We start from the raw sequence: 23,575 nt of genomic DNA on the forward strand, positions 1-23,575 counted from the left end.
TTCATGTCTCCCCAGGGGCGTGTTCTTTCCTCTCTCCCTTGCCAAGGCATTAGTGTTTGCACAGCTGCAGTGTGGGCTCTTTAAGGTTAGAATTCAGCCAGAAGACCTTCCTGGTGTACACAGGAGCCCTTGGACAAGAGAAAAGACCAGCTCTTCTGACAGAGGTACAGACTTTTGTCAGACATTACATGTTATTTTAGTAAGCTAAGATGGAAGCCTTTGCTTATATATGTCTGCAGAAAAGACAAAAAATTTGGAGAGGTGGAGCAAACGAAGAACATGAATTGGTTTTCATGATATCCTTAGTGATCTCCATGACATAGCTGCTTGGGAACTTCAAATGAAGCAGTTTTTCCCTTTTGGGCTATCAGGGTATCTTTTACTCAAAGACATTCCAAACACAAACCTGGGGAAGAAGAGGGAAGGAAGTTGAAAAGTGGTAGTTGATCCCAAAGACATATCTGAGTAAAAAAAACCTTTCCCTATGTCAGTCATGTGCCGTTGATGTGCATAAAGAAGCTGTGAGCTCTCAAAAACTGAGAATACATCAGAGACTGTCATTTTAGCAAAATGTAAGCACGATTATTGGATTTTATGGTGTATGATTTGTGAGGTGTATGTATGTGTAAATCTTTAAGAATGTGTATTAGGCCATCTGGGCAGCAAGGAGGAGCTGGTTTGTGCTAAAGTGCAAGCTATTTATGCAATGGAAGAGTGATAAAATGATAGGAAAGAAAGTTCTGACAGACTTTATTTCTCTGGAAGCAGTTACTACTACTTTTTAAGCAGCTCCTGATTTATGGTGAGTTGAAATACAAAGGTAGGAGCAGTAAATCTAGAGGAAGAAGCAGGAATGTTACCTAAAATGTTACCAGGATAGTGCTTCAAGGGATGCCAAATGTGAGAGTTGCCATTCTCTTCAAACTGACTGATACTGCTGAGAAAGCATAGGGAAGGTATGAGAATGAAAGTGGAACATTTTAAAATAGGGATTAGGATTGGAAATCCTTACATATTTGGCTTTTGGGAATGTAAAAAGTTACAAGTAAGCCTGGCAAGCCTTCCTTTCTTGGACTTGGTGAAGGGAGGGAAGTGTGTGTTGGTGGTCTGTGAAGGGGTTTGTCTTTGCTCTGTGGGGTTTGTAAAGCCCAGTGTGGTTGGAGGAGGGGAAATGGCATTTGGATAGGCACAAAGCTCTCCCTTTTAGCTTACCCTTCCTGAGGAGATCAGCTGTTGTCTCTTCAGCAATGCAGTCTTTACCTTGTTTGCATTTTAAAAAGGATAACTCACAGAACAATGCAACTTTTAGCATGCTGATTTTGGCACTCAAATACACTGCTGGTACCTACATTGTTCCTAATGACTGAGACTTGTTCCTGCTCACTGTTAGGATAACCATGCTCACTGAGAGCTACTGATGAGCATGAAAGTCTCTCTGCCCAAAAGCTTGATTTATTTTTTTCATATGACTTTGCTCCCTGTAGAGCAGGTAGGTTGCCAGATCAGTAAATTATGATCTTGCAGGGGATATCTTCTTGAGAAACTCAGCATAATTCTGCTGGTCATTGCCTGTCACTCCTTGTGTATCTGACTGCATCATAATCTGAGTGTTGGTGACTGACTCTGGTTTCTTGGGTGGGTGTTTTGGTTGACTGATTCTGTCTTCCTACTTGTTTTACTGTTTACTTGTGTCAGTAGGGAATCATGTCATGAGAAGTTTCAGGTGCTCCCTTTATCCACACTGGTATCCTCCTGAGATTCATTACTAAATTTGTTATTACTGTCTTACGAAAATGCAAATCTACACATTTTTATTGCAGCTCCAAAGCAGCAATAAATGATACAAGTGCTGGGTAGGATAAACTCCCCTTGGGGTTGTGAGCCCATGGATAAGTTTCTCATTGTAAGGGAAGTTGTTTCTGCATACATTTCTATAAAATAAAGTCTAGCAGTACTCCTACATCTGCTGCCATGTTAAAAATAATGAAGATAGATGAAACTTTAATTATCCTATTTGTCCATTTGGAGGTATAGCTGGAAGCCACTCTGGTGGGCAGAAAATGTCTGCTCTCTTCTGTTTGAAGAGAGGCAATTGCTATTTAATCTAATAAATGGGGACAAACAGATCTTGACCTGCCAGGCATCACTTATTTTCCCCTCCCCCAGTGGCATCAGTCACATAAACTCCTATAGTGATTATTATTTCATTTCAAAAAGCAGTTTTGGCAGATGGCTGCCTGCTTAACAGTTTATGAAGAATGATATCCTAAAAAATGGCTATTGTGTTGCATTTAAATATTTGCTGCTTCCGTTGCAAATATGAAGTTGTCCTGGCCTTGTCTTGTGGAGTTCGGTACTGAGAGCAATCTTGTGAGTTAATGCTGTAAAAAATGAAATTTAAAAAGTCTTGCTATCTCCTGTCAAGACTTGCAGTGCTGGTGTAAATTTGGAAGGTTGTACACTTTCTCCAGTGAGTGTCTGGCTCATGCAGCAGTGTCCCCAAAATCATGAAGTACCTGTTTTTGTTAGACTGTTCTGGGAAGTCCTGAAAAATAATTTGGGGTAATACCAGCATCGTTCAGGTGCTCACTGCTATATCCTCTGAGACTGATTGCAACACATGAGAGAACTGGAGGTTTAAGGCATTGTCTTAGAAATGTACATGTTGTTCTGTCGCACTCGTAGGTTTTTCCTTCCAAACCATAAAAGACTTTCCTCTGAATTGAATGTGCATGTTTGTGTGTGTAGCACTTGAAGGTGTCTTGTTTTACCAGCCATAAAAATGTTTAATGTCTGCTGTAAAGCAGAAAGGTACCTTTATAAAAGTTGTCAGTCACAGCTGTTTCATTATGGTGGGGAAGAGGAGCAAGGGAAAAAAAAAAAGAGTTGTAGTAGAGGTAGTATCAAAATTTAAACAGACTTACAGGTCTCTCTTTAGTGCTTCAAACAGCTGAAGTCCAGCACAGTTCCATCTGAGAATTAATAGTTTAGCATATTCTATCAATGATTAGTGAATTTCAACTATTTCCTGAAAAGCATTTTGAACTGAATCCCTTGGATGCACATGTCTCTTTGTATCCTTGATGTATTTTTCAAAGAGGAGCTATTTCTATGTTTGCATTACTCTTGCTTAAACCTGCTCCCAAACTATTTTGAAATCCCCATTGTATGTACAACAGGAGACTATAGTTGCAGTGTGTCAGACTTGGTAATTCCCAGTTTTCCTCATCTTTAAAGGAAATCAGTTGCTAATGAAAATTTAAAAGGAATAGAGTAGAACAAGATAATGGCAATTAATAATTTCAGTATTTCAATTTGTGGTGATTATTTCCCAAAATCTGAAACAATAATTATTTACTGAATTTTATGATATGAATGAAATCTTCTAAATTATATCTCTAACTTTAGGAAAATTAATCTGAAAATTAATCTTAATTCATGCAAATGAATTGCCTCTGTGGTATAAAATGTTCCTACTTGGTGTTGCTGAAGAGGAAGTTAAAAAATTCAGCAATCTCACTGTTTCCTTTTTTCCTGGAATGACAACTTTTTGCAGCAACAAGTCATTTGTGATCACTTCTCTGCTGTACTGACACCTGCTTTACATATTAATATAAAGTTGAAGGTAAAGTACTGACATAAATGTCAAGTAGTGCTTGAAGATACTGCATTCTGTTTTTTTTCTAGCATATTTTTCATGAATAAAAATAATCATGTTTTTGAGATGATATTGATTTAATGTTGGAAGACAGTTTTGTCAGAAAACCCCCTTTCAATACCATTTGTTTTCTGTAGTAACTCAAATTAGGAGGGAAACACTATACTTAATGTTTAGAGAAGAATTGGGGCAGTTTCATACCTTTTTCTGTACACTGGTGACACATTATCTCTCAAGGCTGTTTGCCTGTCTTTCTAACCTGTTTTTGGACATTTTGTGCTTAAACCCATAAAGAATACAAATGCCTAATGCACCTGAATATAGAAAGATTTTATTCCATAGTGTTTTCAGTGCACTAAATAATTTAATCAATAATATCCAAAACTGACAACTAGGGAATTCCTGAGGGATGACAGATTGTCATTAGGGTGACACAAGATGTACTGTGCATGCATTTTTAGTGTGAGTCTCTCTAGAGCCTGGGGTGGGGGGTCTTAGGAAATGCAGGAAACTTGAAGAAGATGCCACTCCAGCTAAACCCTAAAAGAAGGTAACGAGCACTAGGAGCTCATTGTCATGCCTGTGATATTCTCTATCATGTTACCACTGGTCAGGATCAGGAGGATCTCTAAACTTCTGGAGGGTGTTCTCTAGGGGGTCATAGCTTTTGTAATTATCACATGGGATGAACACAATTCAGAAGTGTAGCTTATGCCTCATTAGTGTTGGTGTACATGTCAGTCTTTCCTATAGGACAGAAAGGGAGCCTTGTGCTGCAGTTGTTTCTCCACTAAAGTTATTCCTGCTGGCCTACCACAGGTGATCTTTTTTCTTCACAATATTTAGGTGTTTTCTCATCTAGGCTTCCTTGAAGTGATTCTGCTTGTGTTGCTTGCTCTTTCTCTCAGAGCTTGTTACAAACTTAAGTATTTACATGGTGTCTTGAATAATTTATTTCTATAAAATATGAGCATCAAAAATGTAAAAATGGGTAGTCATATTCTACTTTACCCTTCTGTTTCAATGTCATTGCAGAATTGAGAGGTTAGTGTGAAGTCCTGATTCTTTATCGGGTTTAATCTGTTTGGACCTGAAGGCAGATTTGCCAGCTGACTGGGGCAGTTGCTTTAGCAAACAATGCCCTTGCTTTAGCAGCCAATTCATGAATTGAGAAAGTGCTTCCCCTTGCATGGAACACCATGCTTAAAGAAAATAGCAGAATATCAGAAAATCTGTATTTTCAGCTATTTGAAAATATGAGAATGCAGAAAAATTATTCTTATAGCTTATCAACAGAAATATATCAAAATTATTTGATTAAATAGCTTGTATATTATACATATGTATAGTCCTCTTTTTCCTTGATGTATGATTTACAGCATGAATTTCCAATAGAGATGTGTAGTGTGTGATGCAATATATATGCTGAAATTTTGATTTGAACCTGAATAACCTATATGACGTTTGATCATGTGTGGGTATTAAAATGGCTTACAGTAAGTAGTAATCAATCATAATAAATAACATATATTGATACCAAGTTGTAACTCTGGTCAGTGCCCATGGCATTGTTCTGCTTTGAAGTAACCCTTTGCAGTTAAATTGAGCACCTACACACAATGGGCTAAATTATATTGCCTGGCAGTTTACTGTTTGGTTTCATGGTACCACACAAGGCCAGAGTACTGGAATCTTCAAAGAAATGAGATGTCCAAAGGTTCCGCTCTTTATCTGTCAGACATGGTGAGGTGAAGTGTAGAAGACCTTTAGAGAAAAGACTGAGAGGAAAAAACACCTTTAAATCACTCCAGGGAGAGCTTCAGAAAAGCAGAACCCAAACCAGTGCTTCTCTATTTTCAAAGCAACGTACGCAGGCATAGCTGCATGACTCTCATTAAGTTCTTCTGAATCGTGCAGCTAAAGCCCCATGCAATGTTTTGAAAATGTAGGAAATAAAAATGGTCTTAAACCAGACATCTGGGCTTCTATCCAGTTTTCCAGTGATAACGTCTGAAGCATGCCATTAATAAAGCATCATCCATGGGCTAAATTATTCAACTATAGAACTCTTTGCAGAAGGCTTATAAGTCGGCTTTTCTTAAAAAACAAAGAAAAAAAAAGCCAAAAGCTTCTGTTCACTCTCTTCACTCTCAGCAGCAACCACTGCTAAGCACAAAGCCCTTTTCCTTTTTAAGTATTTTAACACTTTTTTCCCCTTGTACTTTTCAATTTATTTTTTTTTTACTTTTTCTCAAAAATTCTCACAGGGTACCCATCTGAATGTTTGCATCCTAATTTCTGTAGAAGAGACGAAGTGCTTTTTCTTTGCTGTTTCTTTTATCTAAGGTGAATGTCTATACAGTCCAGGTGCCAGCATTGGAAAAAACACACATTTTCAGAGGTGTGAACCCTGCTGCTTTCCCTGTCTTTTGTATTTTCATTCTGACAGGAAGGTAGTGATCTTAGTAATGCTTTTTTTAGAACCTTCGAATCTTAATATTAAAAAAAATTCTTAGTAGTGAGGTAGGTAATCCAATTAACTACTTCTATAGACAGAGGTCTTCATGAGCAAGGTCTGGGTTTGCCTCCAAATGCCAACAACTAAGGTGTGTGTAGCTAAGAGGTTATTTTAAGATTTCCATAAATGTAAGTAACTTGATCATATTACTATACTGTAGCATCAACTATGGTATCATTTCATAAGTGTTACCAGTTTGACAAAGGTTTTGTTTTGTCTTAATCTGGTATAAGGTGTGGAATTACTAAAAATGTAATTGTGAAAAGGTGAGCTGCTCACTTTGCAGTGATACAACTGTCCGTGGTGGCTTTTTGGATCGCTGGAATCTTTATCAGTTGCTTGTAATCTCTTTGTCATGTTGATGGTAAAGCATGCAGAGCAGGCTAAGGTAATGGCTATGGCAAGCAGGAGACCTATCAGTCATGAGAAATAGCTTACAATATCTTTTTGTGATGTACTTTTGTGCATTGTTTTTTTTTAATTAGCCAAAGTATAAATTGCTTTGCAGAAATGGATTTGCTTCACGGTATATGGTTTTGCTTCATAAAACATTGAAATTGTTGGTTATAATTCTAAATCTGGTGCTATGTTGAGAATAATTGTGCTGTATTAAAAATAACCTTGAAAGGCTTTCAAATTTCCCTACAAATGAAAAACAACGTTTCTGTGGGTTGTGTGTTAGATCTCATGTGAGAGACCATAACACTGAGTACAATTAAAACCTTTAACTACCAGTATTCTCACTCCTCTTCTTTGTTCTTTGGGAGAATTCTGACACAGCAGTTTTGAGTACAGTATCTTGTTTTAAATATGATTTAGCCTGAAGGTTAATCCAAGAAAATGAATGTGAGTTGATGTTACATGTGCCATACTGTGAATTTGCCATATCAAATGAAAGCTCTTTTTTTGCTGTACAGGTGCTTTGCTCTTCATTTTTATAATCATGAGACACTCAGAGTTGCTGTGCTCAAAANCTGGCAATTCCTCACTGCTGGTTGCATCCTCCCTTACATCTCTGGTTGCATCTCTAACAGGGGGACGGAAGGGAAAATCTTGTATGAGCTTCTATAGAATCTATGTACATGTTTAGCTTCTATAGAATCTATGTACATGTTTTCTTGCCTGTGGTCTGTTTCTTGGTATCTGAGCTTGAAGTCTGGAAAAATGCAAAACAATTGCATTGTACTTCTGGGGGCAAGGTGGTTATTTCAGTTGGAAGTTGAAATAACTTTTGCTCTGTTTCAGAAGCATGAAAAACATTCTGACCCTAAAGAGGGCATGTTGATTGTGAGGTAATTCATATGATTCAACCCAAGCTGCTATTGCCTTTACATTAGGAAATATTTCCTAACCTGTCAGATCCTCTTTCCCTCAAGAGGAAAATGTTCAGTAGTATTGAATTAGAACACTGTATTATCTGAACAAAAGGAGCACGTGTTCATGCTAGAACCTGATTCTAATAAGACAAACAAGACAGAGGGTAACTCCCCAGGAATGATGGAAGGCACCAAGGAAACCAAACATTTGTATGTCAGCACCTTGCAAAGGCCTTCCAGCCTCGTGCAGCCCAAGAATTAGCAGTGTCATACACACAGTGGCTCTGAGGCTGGGGCTTTTCCTCAATGAGTTATTTTCAGGGGAATAAAACCTCAGCTTTGAATAGCAACTTCTGAATGACTGATCACTAGTGCAAGTAACCACTTGCCATCTTAAAATGATCTGATGACCTAACATTACAGCAATGAAAATGGATGGTTACTATTTCTGGGGATTAAGCAAAATGAAAAGTTTTGGGTTAAAAACATTAATTATATTTATCATTTACCTGAAAAACATGTAGTTTACTAAGGGTAGAGAGTCTGAAATGTAAATTCTGGATGTATTTCTCCACAAGTGGCTGTATGTAGTGGTACATTCTCTATTGTTAAAATTGAGTGACTGAGACAGAACCCAATGTGAAATGGTTTAAAGTTTCTTCTAATATTTGAGTCGTGCAAATATAATAACAAGCTTTTCCCCCCACCTTTCAACTTTCAGAGCTAAAATCCCCAAATAGTGAAGTGAAAGCTATTTCTGACATCCTCTTTCCTCTCATATAGTCATCCAAACGATAAACAAATGTTCCCTTGCCTGCCATACGGGCTTGTCTACACAAGGAAGTTACAAGTGGTTTAACTGTGATGTGATTGTAAATCCACAAAAATTGGTTCCAAATGTTCTGTGAATGCTCTAAGCCTGATTTAAACTGAAATGATAGCCCAGATAGTTTGTACCACAGATTTAAAACCCGCACTTTAAATTGAGTTGATTGTTGTGCTGCAGTATGGAAGACAATCTTAAATGAAACATCAAGTCTGTTGTGATATTCTATTTAGAGTTGAAATGAATCTTTCTGAGAAAATTATCCTAAGAGACTGGAGGCTGGGAGAGCCCTATGCAATACAGGGCTGGCTTGCTTTGCTCAATTCTAGATGGGTCTCTGGTGTCTTTTGAGGAAGCAATAGCTATGCTGTGTTTTTCAGTTCTTCCAAAAAGCTGACTACCAGTCTCAGAGATACCAGCTGGCTTATGTCCACACTGCCCAGCATCAGCACCTGGAGAGGAATAGGAGGTTGACTGTCTTGTGGCCCTTTGTGCTTGGTCTGAGTAGGCCAAGTGTGAGTTTTTTTACAAAACCTGAAAGGGCTGGAAAGAATAAGGTTTGTGTTTATAGCATTAGCGAGGCCTCGTGTTGTGGATTTAGTGCAAGATAAGAGGATATTTGAGGGTACTAAGCCTGCCAACATGATTTAAAGGACTACACATGTTGAGGGCAACAGCTCTCAGACTAACTGTGGACCATATGCAGTGAAAAGCATTTCATAGCTTAAATGCTTGTGCCACTGGATAATTTTTCTTATGTTTAGATTCAAAGTCTACTTCTCTTACCTCTTAGGACAATTGTTTAGCAAAAATATTTTTTCCCCCATTCTGGCCCCAAAAGATCTGGGATACCACTCTGTTTCATATATATTTGTTACCAGCCCTGTTTTCTAGGTAGAGTTGACAAAAGTCTGTTGTTACACAAAAGTGTTTGATATTGCAAATATCAAAAGCTTTTTGACATGTTGAAATCTGTGGAGAGGCAACCCCTCAACTCTGACTCATTGGTGTCCTGTCTATAATGTTCCTTTCACCTCCTAGCCAGGTAGGAATAAACTGCTGCAGTGTCAACTGCTGCACTGTCTTCTGCTTCATGTAAAGGCTTGTGCTTAGAGTCCGGTGTTTTGAGCCCACCCAAGACTCATAGTCAAAAGTTCTGGGCTGCCCCCAGAAGTACAATGCAATTGTTTTGCATTTTTCCAGACTTCAAGCTCAGATACCAAGAAACAGACCACAGGCAAGAAAACATGTACATAGATTCTATAGAAGCTAAACATGTACATAGATTCTATAGAAGCTCATACAAGATTTTCCCTTCCGTCCCCCTGTTAGAGATGCAACCAGAGATGTAAGGGAGGATGCAACCAGCAGTGAGGAATTGCCAGCTCGACTTTTGGGTAATTTTTCATAGAACTGGGTGCTTTCTCTGAAGAAATGAGTTTATATGACTCCTTTTGAGCACAGCAACTCTGAGTGTCTCATGATTATAAAAATGAAGAGCAAAGCACCTGTACAGCAAAAAAAGAGCTTTCATTTGATATGGCAAGTTCACAGTATGGCACATGTAACATCAATTCACATTCATTCTCTTGGATTAACCTTCAGGCTAAATCATATTTAAAACAAGATACTGTTGCAGGAGGTTTACAGGGACTTAAGAGGGAACAAGAAAGTCACAAAGGAATAGAGCTGGGAAGGTTACTGCAGAGGCGAGGCACAGAAGACTTGGAAAATCCACAGAGCTGGATATTTGCAGATACTGAGTGAGCACCTGGAGACTGCATGGCTCATACTTTTTCCTAGGGCTTGGAATGCATGCATGTGCTTTTAAAAATAGGTGCCTGGGTGGGATCAGACATTTGTTTGAATGGGTATGACTGTTTCAATGCTCTTAGGCCAAGTTAGCATTTACATTTCTTGGTAGAACTGAGATGCTCCTTCAGGGACCTGAGCCCTTTCCCCAGTAACCAAGATCTTGGGAACACTGATACATGCTTCCAAGGAGGAAAGATTGTATATTGCATATGACATGGAGAGAAGTTTCCCCATACAGCTGATAAGTCCTATTTTTTGGTTGCCTTCAATTTGCATTAAGTGCTGTGAGGGTGGTTTTGTTGTTGGGGTTCTTTTGGAGTTTTTTTAAAAGGTATTACTGTATCTCCATTAAAGTGTTGAATGGCTACATTCCACACCTGGGAGAACTACTTTTCTCAAGATGTATTCTATCCCTACCTAGAATGAATGGAGAAAGCAAGAAGGGGGAAACCATAACTATGATTTAGTTGGACAATTTTCTTGCATAATACATGGTTTCCATACAGAAGACTGTCTTTCAGAACCTCTGCAGTGTTCTGAAGAGTTCAGTGTCCTGAGAATTCATTAAGAGGGAATAAATAGACATCTTCCCTGCATTTAATTCATCTGGCTTGGAAACTGAACACATCTATTTATTCCTTCTTGTACTCTTCATGTGCTTTTATGCACCTGAATCTAGTTCTGAAGTACAACTGCTATTGGAGCAGTAGAAGGGATGTGTACTGCAGCTAGATCATGGGAATCATGGTATGGGGGTTTTCTGTACACATGTCCCTGCCTCCCGTTTTCTACAGTACTAGAAGCTAGCAGTACTTGCTTTCTTTACACTAGTCAGTCTGTGGAAATTCTACATGGGTTATAAATTCATTTGCTGTCCAAAACAGCTTTGGTGTCTTGTATAAATAGTGTTTCATGGTTCATACATACTTGCTAATTTTTAAGTAAGCTTTCAGCTTACTTTAAAAGACTTCCATATAATTTTATTTTCTGTGTTGTGTAAAAGATGGCAAATGCATCTTCATTCTCAGAGTTGCTCCTTAGAGCACTGCCAAAGCTCAAACCTCATTTGTAGACTTCATTCCTGTGAGTGTCATCTCAGATTTTCATTGAGCATAATCTTACTGTGGTTTTGAGGAACTTGGTAAAAAAGAGAAAGCAGAGGTAATCCCTGGCTCATGTTTGAGGGCAATTTGGTGGTCATTTGTCTTGAAGAGTTCACCCAGTAAGAAGGTGATGGTGCAAGTTAACTCTCTCTGATTAAAAATTTGCAAAATGCTGTGAAACTAAGAACTGGTTTGTAGCAAGCATCATCAGTCTGCCATAGTCTCTCCTGTATTACCCAGCCTTTTTTAGGAGAGACATTCATAAAAAGAAGGAGTCATTTCTGCGTGCTTGATATTGTGAGTGTACAATACCCTCCTAAAGCCACGTAATGAAATCTTAGACTGAATTTGGGAATCATGTGAATGCTTTGCTCCTCTTTGTGAGCTTATAGGTTTTTCTTCTCTAAGGTATTTTTCCTAGCTAGCAAAGAAAAACTTTGGTTTTCTTTGTACACAGCTCTATCAGAAGATATAGCAAGTGCTTTAAACACACCCCAAGAATTTCTTTGTACGTATTGCAGGGAAAGCAAGCTAGTTGCTTTCCTAAAGAGGTTCAAACATTATTTCTGTAGTGAGAAGTACATCAATAGGTAATTTCCCAGTGAAGTGATTGCACATGTTTACAATGTGCTGCGTATTTTGGCAAAAGATGTTTAGTAACCAATTCTTTTAGCTTTTGCCAGCATGTAAAGCAATAAATGTAGACTTAAGTTACCAATATTGTATTTTCTACATGAGAGGAGGGGCAAGGAGAGCAGGGGACAGATTTTTTTTCTACTAGTTTTGAAGCTTAAGGAAAGGGGTAGCATGTTTAAAAGCAGCTGTGTGAAAAACAAAATGCTAGGTCCTGTATATTATTAGATTGCCCCATTGACCAAGAAAATGGATGTGTTAATAAAAATGGAACAAATGCAATGAAAGTACTGGGAAGCTTTTCAGATTGCATTGTGTGTCCTGGTAGTTTTGGGCTAGAATATTGTCTCTGTGCTGAAATGCTAATAGGGTTGTGGGTAATGAGAAACATGGGCTGCTCCTGGGATTACCCCTGTGAAGGTTTACTCTTGTCAGTATGACAGAAGATGAGCTACAGTTTCTATAGTGGTCTGGCTTTTCTGTTGCTAATTCTGCTATTTTCCTTGGGTTCCAAGCTGTCAGGAAACTTCATATAAACTTCCTGGATAAAAGTATCTTAATTCAAGGTCTTACAGAGACTGAATTTTATTTCATAGGGAGGAAGAGGAGAAAAACAGACTTGCAAGGGAAACCTGGCCCTTCACGTAGCCATAACAGGGAATCCTAGGGGGACTGCGGTTCCAGACCTAAAATGACCTTGCTACAGAAGTGCTCCTATTAGACTAAATTCAGCAGCTCTGCAGAAGGATTCCTTTATGTGGTGACAAGAAAAGCAAAGTCTGTGAACCTGCATTTATAACTGTAACATAAGGGACTTCTGCAAATAAAAGAAGGGAAAGAATTGAAGTGAAATATCCTATAAAATAGGAGCTGAATAGTAACAGGCAGGGTCTTGGTCACTCTCAGTTTTATTCAGTCAGTACTGGGATTGCATCTCATCCTTGGAAATTTAAAAATAATTTTAATAATAATTATGATTACCTACCTACATTGCATAGGTTCATATCCAGGAAATAAGAATGCACAATTATATTTTAACTACAATAAATGAATATTATTTTTCTTATTACTTTTTATCCCATTGCTCATTGAGTTCATAGGTATAAATGAATGCATTTGAGTGTGGATTGCTAACTCTATTAAGCTACATATAGGTTAAATGGAAGCTGCAGGCTACACAATGCTATGAAATGAAAGAAACTAAGAGCAAAAGCAGTACCATTTTCTTAATGAATTGTACCATTCTTTACATTTCTGTCTCTAATTCAGTACCTATCCTGCTCCTCTTTGATACCCGTTACCCATAAAGGATTAATGCTTCTACATTCATAAAAATACATTTCCACTCTCCCCTTTCCAAATACACCAAATGTTTTGTAGTAGGGGTGTGTGTTGCATTATCTGTGCTTATTTCTAGGGCTAGGTTTGTGTTGTAGCTCCTGGTCTCTATCTGTTTTTACTTTGGCATGAGAGGTTGGAAATGTTTTGTTGCTGCATTCTGTGGTGACATGTTTTGTTCAGCTTGCAGTGAGCCCTAGTGCACATCCCAGGTGTGTTTAGCCTCACTTTTGACTCACGGTATTATCAGGCTTCATTCACAGAGCGCTGTGTGTTTTGTTGCCTTTCCTTCTGCTTCTATGTCCAGTACCAGATTGGTTGATGGTTTTTGTAGCTCCTTCTGTGCTTTCTTTCCATTGCCCTTGCTTGGGTTATAGTTGTAGCATCTTTTCTTCCGCAATTCCCTAATCTTCTATCTCAAATACTGCTTTTCTTGTTGTTGGACATATATTTTCTTAGTGGACTTCAACTGCTGAGGAGAATTGCAGGTGGATAAGTTACCTGAAACTGTTGACATTTTCTCACCTATCAGTGTAAATAGTTAAACTTGTTTCTTTCATTTGTTTGTTTCAGCACTAGAGAGCAAATATAAACTACATGAAGTCAGGAATAGAAGAAATAGGAGAAATAAAAGCTACTCAGGCTTATTTAATAAACTAATGTTTAAAGCCAGGAAGTCTCTATTGTAGTGGTTGCTCTAGTATCTATATGACAAAGTGTTGCATAGGGTTTTTTTAATGAGACAAAACCAGTGTGAGACTTTGAAAATAATTGTTAACACTGGCAGAAAAGACTGGAGATGATTTTTAACCTTGAATAGGCACTTGTTTGGAGTGCATAGGCCTAAAGCAAATGCTTTTCAGTTGTAAAATATCGATCTGTTTTCAGCAAAGAATTAATAAACACTGGGGAGAATAAAAGGAGCAAGGGAAATATTCCTCAGCAAATGAAGTGAGTCTCAGACAGCCATGCCTACCCTGTCAAATCTTATTACTAACACACTTTGCCTGCATTATAAAATTGGTGCTGTACATTCTCTAATGAAGGAATTATTTTAAGGCTGTGAGCATTTGGGTAGGAATAAGAGGCTGGTGTTGAGAGAGACATCTGTAATGAGAGATCTTAAATCAGGATACATTATTAATGAACTGCACAGGAGACACACAGACCTGCTTTATTGGGCGAACTGTAAATGAGCCTATTTGGTAAGAACATGCAATATGTGTGTGTGGTGAGAGAGGGTATTTTGAGAATTTAACTAATTTCTGAATAGTAAAGGCATCCAGTCTGGCTATAATTGGTGCCTGTGGCAATTGTTGGTACCCTGACTACATTAGCTTTCTGTGCCCTTTAGCAGAATTGGGAAAACATTTCTAGTACTCGTTAAGCTGTCTATTATCAAGCCTTCATAAATATACACATTTAGAATAGAGATGATTTGCTATCCCAGTGCCTTGGAGCGCTTAAATAAATTAGTTTCTACTATTTCAGGCGTTAATTTTGCAGTAATTATGCATGAAGCAATAATGCAATTAAAATTGCCTTCCAACTTGCTCGAGTGGGAATATTTTTTGAAAATAATACTTGATCTTTTCTGAAAATATACTCTAGAGCAGGTGGATGTGCTGTGTAGCTCAAAACAGCAGCGTGGGACTGTTCTACCTTGAGATCCTCCGTTTGCCTGCAGCTGAAGTCAATATTAACCAAGTATTACCATCTGTTGGCTTTTGCTGACCTCTGGTTTATTCCCCTCTCCCCTTTCTCTAGTGGCAAAGTGCCCACATCACAGCTGGCATCAAGTGCTTCAGCAGTGGGGTTTCTTATTTAAAGAATGCAGCCACGCTTCAAGGCAGGAACCATGGGCTAGCTTTCAGTTTGCAACGTTCCAGTTTCTTTTTGCATGGTACCCACTGGTTTCACATCTTTGCAATATCTCCTATAATAAAGCACAGCAATGTATCAGCCCAGATTTCAGCCTTAGGTCTGAATCTCTTTACATTTAAATTGGACCTTTTGTTTCTTGGAAGAAAAGTATATATTTTGTAGCTGAGTTACAAATAAGCTTTTCCAGCTTTTTGGCAGCTAGGTAATAGTTAAAGTGAAAAGATTTCTTCTTTCCAGCCAGAAAAGAGGTTTAATAACTGTGGGTCCATTTGTTCATAGCAGTACTGGAGCTGAGCCCTGCAAACCCCTGGAGCTTGGCAAGCCAGGCAGACTTGGCAAGTTTTCCTACCAGCTTACTGAGTCTGAGTCAAGCATGGCTTGTTGCAACTTCAAATATATTTAGTACATTTTGTTAACAAGAACATTAAGGTGGAGGGTTTGGGGTTTTTTTCCTTTGCTGACCTTATGGTATACCATGCTCTCTCTACAAACAGCTGGTCCTTAAACCGTGCGTGGCAGTTCATGGCTTGTGTTAAATTCAAAATAAATGTGTATTGTATGCAGAGTATCTGCTTTACTCTTGACATGAGGATATTGAGGAGGTATGAGACAGTATCCCACAGTCTTTCTGTCAGTCGACCTTCGGTAGTGTGAATCTGTGGAAAAAACAAGCATAGCCGTTACTTTTCAGTGCATCATAACAGCAATAACTTTTGCCCTCTGTTTGGAGCCTGTGGTGCATGAAGAGTTGTGTAAGTGTTGGAAATGCTCTCACTTCTAATTTTTACCTGTGTGGGCACTGCTGAAAGAAAAAGAGCTCAAACTGGACTTTTGAATTGGCTGGACACTGAACTTTCTAAATGTTATTCTTACCTATCCAAAATATATCAGCCTTTGAAATAGGGAGAAAATTTTTCTGTAGAAGAAAATTCTTTCAATGTGGAAAAATGCTGCAGAAGACTCAAGACAGTGACACTACCTATTTATTCCAGTCACATGCAGCCATCTCAGTGTTCTCCTATATTGATTCATTCATTTCAATGTGGTGTTAGCAGGGTCTTCACTGAATTCTGCAACATGCAGTTGAGGATGGGCAGTACATCTTGAGAAGAAAGAATTGGTCTGTTGAGTGGGTGTTTTTCACTTTGACAGTCTGCTGTTTTGTAAGGCATCCTAACAGCTCTGCTCTTCCACAGTTTTATTCTGTCATCGTTATTGCTAATTTTTTTGTCAGGAAATGTGAATCTAAGAATCCAAAATATTAGATTTGCCTGGTTTAAGGCTTGTCTTCTAGCCATGGGCTAACTCTGCAGCAAGTCTGGCTGCTTTGTTTTACCCTCCTGGTGGATAATCAACTATATCTGTTGCTGGAGGACTGGTTGTGGGAAGCTATGGTTTCAGAAAGCAGTTGTTTCCTAAGCAGCACGAGCCAATGCTATAAAAGGCCTCATCATTTGCTACCAAACCTTTGAAGTTTGCTTTGCACAGTGGGATCTAGAAAACTCAGCAGAGCACAGTCAGGTTGCCAACTAAGCCAGACAGGCTTCTGATTTGTGAGCTATTTATTGTTTCTAGAATTGCTGCCCTCATTTATCATCGCAATTAATTGCAACAAGCCTAGATGAAGGAGATGATAAATGCTTATGTCATTATTGCTAAATATCTGGGTGCGTGCTTTTTTAAAGCTTGGATTCTTCCTAGAAGAAACCCATGAGTTCCTAACTTGAACGCCCCAAATAAATTGTGGTTTGTTTTTGGGACCTGAGGCTTTGTACCAAAGAGGTTTCATATGTTTCTTTTTGAAGGGCTGGTATGTAGAACTGGCTGGAACGCTGCAAAGGTGAGAGTGTGACTGGCCAGTGTGCTGCTTTGGGCCATTGTGTCCTTAGAGTGAGATTTAGAGAGTATTCCTTCAAGGTATCAATGCAATAGAACTGGTGATAAAAAGTTGGGATTTAGTGTGTGTCTTTTGTCCTTTTTCTGGACAGAGCTGGTGAGGTGAATGCTTAAAGGCTCTTTTAATTGAATCCATGTTTAGCAATGGGAAAGAAAGAGGCACTTTTCTTAGGAAACCTAAGAAATATTTTGCAGTTTACTAGGATGGTGCATTGCAGCTAAATGGTAAAGGAATGAAGCTGTTAGCCCTTAAGAAAGCTCACAAGGGTACTTGCCAATGACAAGCTGCAAAAAGGGCAGCAGGTAGTGAAAAGTGCAAACTTCAGGGTAATATAGTGAGAAATAAATAGAAACTTGCTACTCAAAAGAGCAGCTGACCATTTAAAAAATTACAGGAAGTAATTTTAAATAGATGACCAGCTGTGCAAAGCATAGCTATAAACAGATGAGTTGGAATCAGTGTCATTGTTTCTTACTTGAACAACGAGAGTTCATTAGAACCGATGATTAATTTCAAACAAGAATGGTGATATAATAGCTGTAAGAAGTAGAGAAATAAGAGTTCAACTAACCTGGTTTCTGGTTTGTGAACAGTGGTAGTTCTCTGGCAGACACATCTGGTCTCCAGCTTTCCTTCTGTGATTTTTTTTTTTCATATTGCCTTTTACATCCACAGCATCATCTGGGAGACATTTCCATAGGCCAGGCATGTACTGTGTGAAAAGGTTTCACTTTTTCCCTTTGTGTAGCATATGAATCTCATGTCTTGCAGCAGCACCTATTTGAACAGCTATTTGTTATTCTTTCCAATCGTGTGAATACTTCAATATTCCATGAAGTTGCCTCTGTCCCATGTTGGAGTCCTGGTTTGTTTAGATATTACATCTATGAAACCAGTGATAGTTCTTGATACAGTCTCATTTTTCTCTTGAGTTTGTTGGGGGGTTTTGGGGGGGGTGTTTTTTTTGTTTGTTTTGTTGTGGTTTTTTTTCTCCCTGATTATTCTGTATCCATTTTGGATGGGAGCAGGGAAGAGATCAGATGATGTACAGCTAACTACTTGTTATCTGAGGTGTTCTGCTAATACTGCACGAGTGCACAGAATAAATGATGCTGGTAGGAGAGTGCTGCCCAATGACTGACAAAATGGTTTCAGAAAAGATATCTGGCAGTAAGTGCCATGGGCTCTCAGGGAGAGGGAAGGGAATGGGCATGGTTATCACTTGGCTGGTCTGCAATACATAGTGCATCCAGTGCAATGTGGACTTGTAAAGTAAATGCAACACAAAATATGTTGAAAGAGGATGGTTAGTGGGAGTATTCTCACCTGCAGTATTGAACTAATTTTGAACAAAGTAGTATGGTGTACTGTGGATTTTGAAAGGGACTGTAGCCAGGAATTCTCAGAAATCTTTTGTTATCTAATAAGTGTAATTTCACATGCAAACTGTTTCAGGATGCCCTTAAACTGCTATTGTTCTTCCAGTTTACTTGGAAAATGATAATTCTTTCCATTCTTTGTTACATTTTTTCCTAAGCTTCTTTCAGTGTCCACTAAGAAACTTTGTTCCAACCTAGTACAGCAGTTCCTGCTTTTAAAAGGTGGTTAAGCAAGATGAATAGGCTCAGAAAAGCTGCATCCACAGAAATGCTGAAAAGAGTTTACCTGTGCAGTGGAGCTTAAAGCTGTTTCCTGGGACTGTGTCATTACAGAATCCCCCCAAATTGGAAGGCAATTTGGAGTCCATCTAGTCCAATCTTCTGTTTAAAGTAGGAATATTAAATGCAAACCAAGTTGCTCAGGGCTTGCCCAGTTGCATTTGTAAACTTGTTAAAGGATGAAGACTCTGCAGCCTGTTTTGCAACCTATTCCAATTTTAATTGTTAAATAAGTAGTTTATTAAATAATAATGTTTGCATCATTTAGATAATAAAAATATAATCATGATCACGTTAACTGACATATAGATATCATTGTAAGGTCTGGGACTGTAAAAATGCAACACAAGTTAGGCAGAATACCCATCAAAACACAGTTATCTTGAAAATTCAGTTCTTTACCAAACATGATGGAAATGAGATTGGCTTCTGGCTTCAAACATATTAATTTGCTAGCGATAAGGATTTTGTAATAGTTTGATGCCATCTGTTTTTTAGAGCAATGATGTAAATACAGCAAATTGCTCCATAGCCTGAATATTTTGTTTTAAACAAGGAGTACTCTGCCAGTATTTAAAATGTAGGACTTGAAAACTGCCTGCCACTGCTGATAATTATTTTTAGAGCATGACAGGCATCTGTCTCCAGATGGTGGTCTGTATTCCACATCCTTCTCCTCTGCTGTAAATGGAAGAATGTACTGCGGGAGTAATCTAAAGCTTTTTGTAACTTGTCTCTTTTTCAGCTTTGGTTTGCTTTTGTTAATGGATTTTCTGGGCAAATCTTATTTGAGCGATGGTGCATCGGTCTGTATAACGTGGTAAGTGCTACATGTTTTGACTTGATAGTGCTTGGGACTACTGTATTATTTTGTTATGTCCCATTTTTCAGAGGTAACTGTACTAGATGTATGTTAGGAAAGGTGAGTTCATTTTCAAAAGCAATTCTGAATCCACCCTGAGGCAGGGAAAAAAAAAAATAAATTACACTTTTATTGCAAAATGAAAATTTGGGAGAACATCTTGAAAATAGATGTTTAGCCTAATATAACCTGCATAAAACTGCAGATTTTAGATAGAATTTAATTTTCTCTTTGAAAGCATTTTCACTGTTTTGTACTGAATATTTTGATGAGAGTCAAAATACTCCTAATCTCTGAGTTTTGATCAATTTTGTTCTTTCAGAAAAAAAATAGTTAGATGCTGAGAAATATTAAGCAGCTGCTTTGGGTTGAATCATGCTCCATTAGGTAGAGAAAGAGAAGCTGCATCACTGTGTCATCAGCATTTTGCACCTGAAACAAGAGCAGGATGTGTCAGTCTGGGAGTGGTTTCTGGTTTTCAGTGTGGTCTACAGGGTGCCACACTGTGTCATATGACTTTATTACTTTAATCAGTAGTATTATTCTAATCACGTAGATTAAAGTCTGAAGGATCTCTGGAACCAAGTTCTGCAGCATACCATAGACTTCTGTTAGTGTTTTCAATAGTGTTACCTTTGTAATGGTACGAGTGGCCCAGTGTCTGGATTTATAAACTGTTAGGACACTGTTAAAGAGTCTCTTTGCAGGGAGGGAATTTTTTTCTTTAAAAAAAATCATTCCAAATATATGCTAATACAGGAAAAGCCAGCAAATTGTCACTGAGTAGTATTAATGGAACCACTTAACTTCTGTCACATTAATTTTAAAAATGATGGCACAAACCCCCATATTCCATAAGATTTCATACTCTTAGTTGAAGATACTTACTCAAGGATTTATCATTCCCTTGATTCCCTTCACCCTAATTTCCTGACTGTTATGCAGTCTCTGTCATTCATGTTTAGATATTTGCATCTATTATCTTTAAACCTTACTTGATGAATCTATCTACTCTACCTAAAGCTTCTGGATAAAACTCAACTTCTGCAATCAGAAGCTAAACCTTGTTTTTAAGGTCAGTATTTTTGAAAATTAGAACTGGTTGTGTAGACTCATGGAGAATCAAGTGCTGGTAGGATATTGGGGACTGCCACAATTTGTAGGGCTTAGGTTTTGAAGTCCTTTTAGCTGAGTCATTCTCTTCTGTGCAGATTAACCCTTTCTGTCATTAGTAGTCACGTTAAAATATGAAGTGTATGAAATCATAGTGGCATTGTAATTCCTGATTTTGCACTGGTTCACACTGGAGGTTTTCCTTTGTCATCAAACCCACTAGAAGATTTACTTCAAGTGTAAATGCCCCAGTAAACACAAGAAACCTGGGGAAGTACATTGAAGCTGTATGAGAACATGGTCTTCTTTGGAATATATTGGACCGGTGCTCTCCGTTCTCTACCCTCAGCCTGTGCCATTTTAGCCATCTGATTTGTCACTTCATGAATGAAGACACACAATTCCCCCTGGGCTGAGGGTTGTAATTACTGATTCTCGCTCCTCTCCCTTCCTCCCCATTGTTCTTTGTCTGCTCCTTAGCTGCCAGCGTGCTGCTGCTGGGAATCACAGCCCGCCTTCTGCAAATGTGCACACACCCTAGAAACAGTTCATAACTCCAGCCTGCCTCTTGACTTCAAGAACACTTCTCAAACTGTTAAAAATATATGTATGTATAGGATTAAAAGTGATATTTCTGATGTAAACTATTGATGTAAAAGGAAGTGAATGAAGTTCAGACTTGCACCATGCTGTTACTTTCACTCTTTGCCTGCACTGTAGACCACAAGAAACATGGATACTCAAGCTGGCTTTAAATGAGCTGCCTCAGATCCTGGAAACACTTTAAGAGCAGCAATGTTAAAGTCAGTGGAGGCTAATTTACTCTGCTTCTGGCAGAGTGTCCCACTGCCTGTCTTGGAAGGCTTCCGAGGCTTGGTCATCCAAGCGTCTGCCCATAGCACAGACACACACTGCAGTTAATTTGTTCCTATCAGTTCATGCCTGCCAGGGGAATCCCCAAAGTACCATAATGCAGAATGGCCTTTGTTGCTCAGTAGATTTTTATTTTTAATGTGATTTCCACATTTACTCTGTCTGTAAACTTAGCAGTGCTTAAGCACGTTGCATATCTAATTAAAGGCTGCAACTGCAGCTATATTGGAACCTATTCCCACAAGGCTATTTTGTAAAAATACATGTTGCCTTTCCTTTGCAGTCTGATATGTCTGACCCTTGCTGGATTAGCTGGTACATCAGAAACTAATGATGCTTTACTTCTTGGGTTTAAGCTTATTGGTTAATAATATGTATTTTCTTTCATGTTTCTTTTGTTCATAAGTCAATATTTGAGAGTTACAAATTGGTGAAAATAATGTTTGGGCTTGTTTGGACCATTGAAAATTACGTCAAATAACATGCTAGGTAGTAGTAAGTCTTCACTGAAGTTTGCAGAAATTTTGCTTTTGTCTGGATAAGGAAACATTATATGAGATACACTTAAAACTAAGAGCTGCTTTCAATTAGTATTTGCTTTCCTTGCAGATTTTCACAGCACTGCCACCCTTTACTCTGGGAATTTTTGAACGATCATGTACTCAAGATAGCATGCTTAGATTTCCACAGCTATACAAAATCACTCAAAATGCAGATGGCTTCAACACAAGGGTAAGGAACTGTTACTCTAAGAAAAAACATAAACATTCTTATATTCCAGATTTATCTTGTCAGAAAATAACTTTTTCCCTGATGTTACTTCTTCTTTATGCTAACGACTGAGAGTGGTTGTTCAGCCTTCCAGTTCCTTTAAAGAATTATATTATATTTAAATAAAAAACATCCTTGTTTATAAATAAGGATTTTCTGCTGTGAATTCACCTGAAACTGGTCTTGAAATATCCGTAAAATTTGGTTTAAAGTTAGATTCATATCCAAGCGTGATTTTTTAATTCACAGCTACTGATAAGTCATGATGACATCACCTGGATTTATTTAACATATGTGTTGTGATAACAATTTCTGCTAGGGTGCTTTTTCATAATTAGTATAGCTCTGTTCCAATAGTTCTTTTGGAAAATAAAATATGAATTGGCTTATTTGGACTTCTGATTTTTGAAGAACACATTTTACCCCATTTTGCTATTTAAATGCTGGAAAGTGCCAGCAATTGGGATTCTGTCTTTTCCATAATAAGCACATCTAAATGTATTTCTGTATGAAGGAAGCTGTATGATTGCTTTGTTTGGAGAGGAAATTGAAAAGTACATAAAGCTCTAATTTGTTAAAAATCTGCTAGTTAAAAACTGGGGGGGTACAAATTATTTGTCCATTGAAAGAAAACAGAACATTTCATAATACTGAATCATTCTTTAAGAATTAATCTTTGAGGTTATTAAACAAAGTTGACTCAATCTGTCTGCCTTATTTCAATAAAGATCTTAAACTGAAGCATGCTTGCTTATTGTGCTTCAAGTTAGTAGAATAAAATGATTGAACTGGACCAGTGTTTTCTTGTGAAAGAGCAGAAATTGTAGGAGAAAATAGATCCTGCAGAAGTTTAGGTATTTCACTTCAGGACAAACATTTTCTGACTCTAAACTACACAATGAAGTGTTTGTTGGGAGTTAGAGGTCAAGAGTTTTGGACTTTACTGATGGCTTGGTTTGTTTTCCCTCAGGTTTTCTGGGGTCACTGCATCAATGCCCTTATCCATTCCATCATTCTTTTCTGGTTTCCACTGAAAGTGCTGGAGCATGGTAAGGGCTTCATTATTTCTTACATCAGTAACTGATGTTCAGTCTTACAGAACCAGGCTGTTTGCAGAAGGGGGGGGTTGTGACAAGTCCCAAGAAATAATGCTGCCAGACAGTTCAATAGTCTTTAGCTGCTGAGCTTGGCGGGTTGTCTAGTGGCTTTCAGAAATTACTCTAATGTAACATAATTATTGCTCAAATAGTGACTTTAATAGGTGAAAAATGAAACTACTGCTTTGCTAAGGAGTCTTACCCAAATACTGA

General features: G+C 38.2%; 1 protein-coding gene across 2 annotated transcripts in view; it reads left to right on the forward strand.

Annotated features, from left to right (window-relative positions):
* ATP8A2 (ATPase phospholipid transporting 8A2) overlaps window positions 1–23,575 on the forward strand; it is a 311,266-nt gene that overhangs the window by 180,414 nt on the left and 107,277 nt on the right. For both annotated transcript variants that reach the window (XM_015640721.1, XM_015640731.1), the window contains 3 exons: window positions 19,392–19,466; window positions 22,104–22,226; window positions 23,236–23,314. In XM_015640721.1, coding sequence (XP_015496207.1) covers window positions 19,392–19,466; window positions 22,104–22,226; window positions 23,236–23,314 — 277 coding nt within the window. The remainder of the gene's footprint in view (window positions 1–19,391; window positions 19,467–22,103; window positions 22,227–23,235; window positions 23,315–23,575) is intronic.

Source organism: Parus major, chromosome 1 (assembly GCF_001522545.3).
Source record: "Parus major isolate Abel chromosome 1, Parus_major1.1, whole genome shotgun sequence".
NCBI classification, from domain to species: Eukaryota; Metazoa; Chordata; class Aves; order Passeriformes; family Paridae; genus Parus; species Parus major.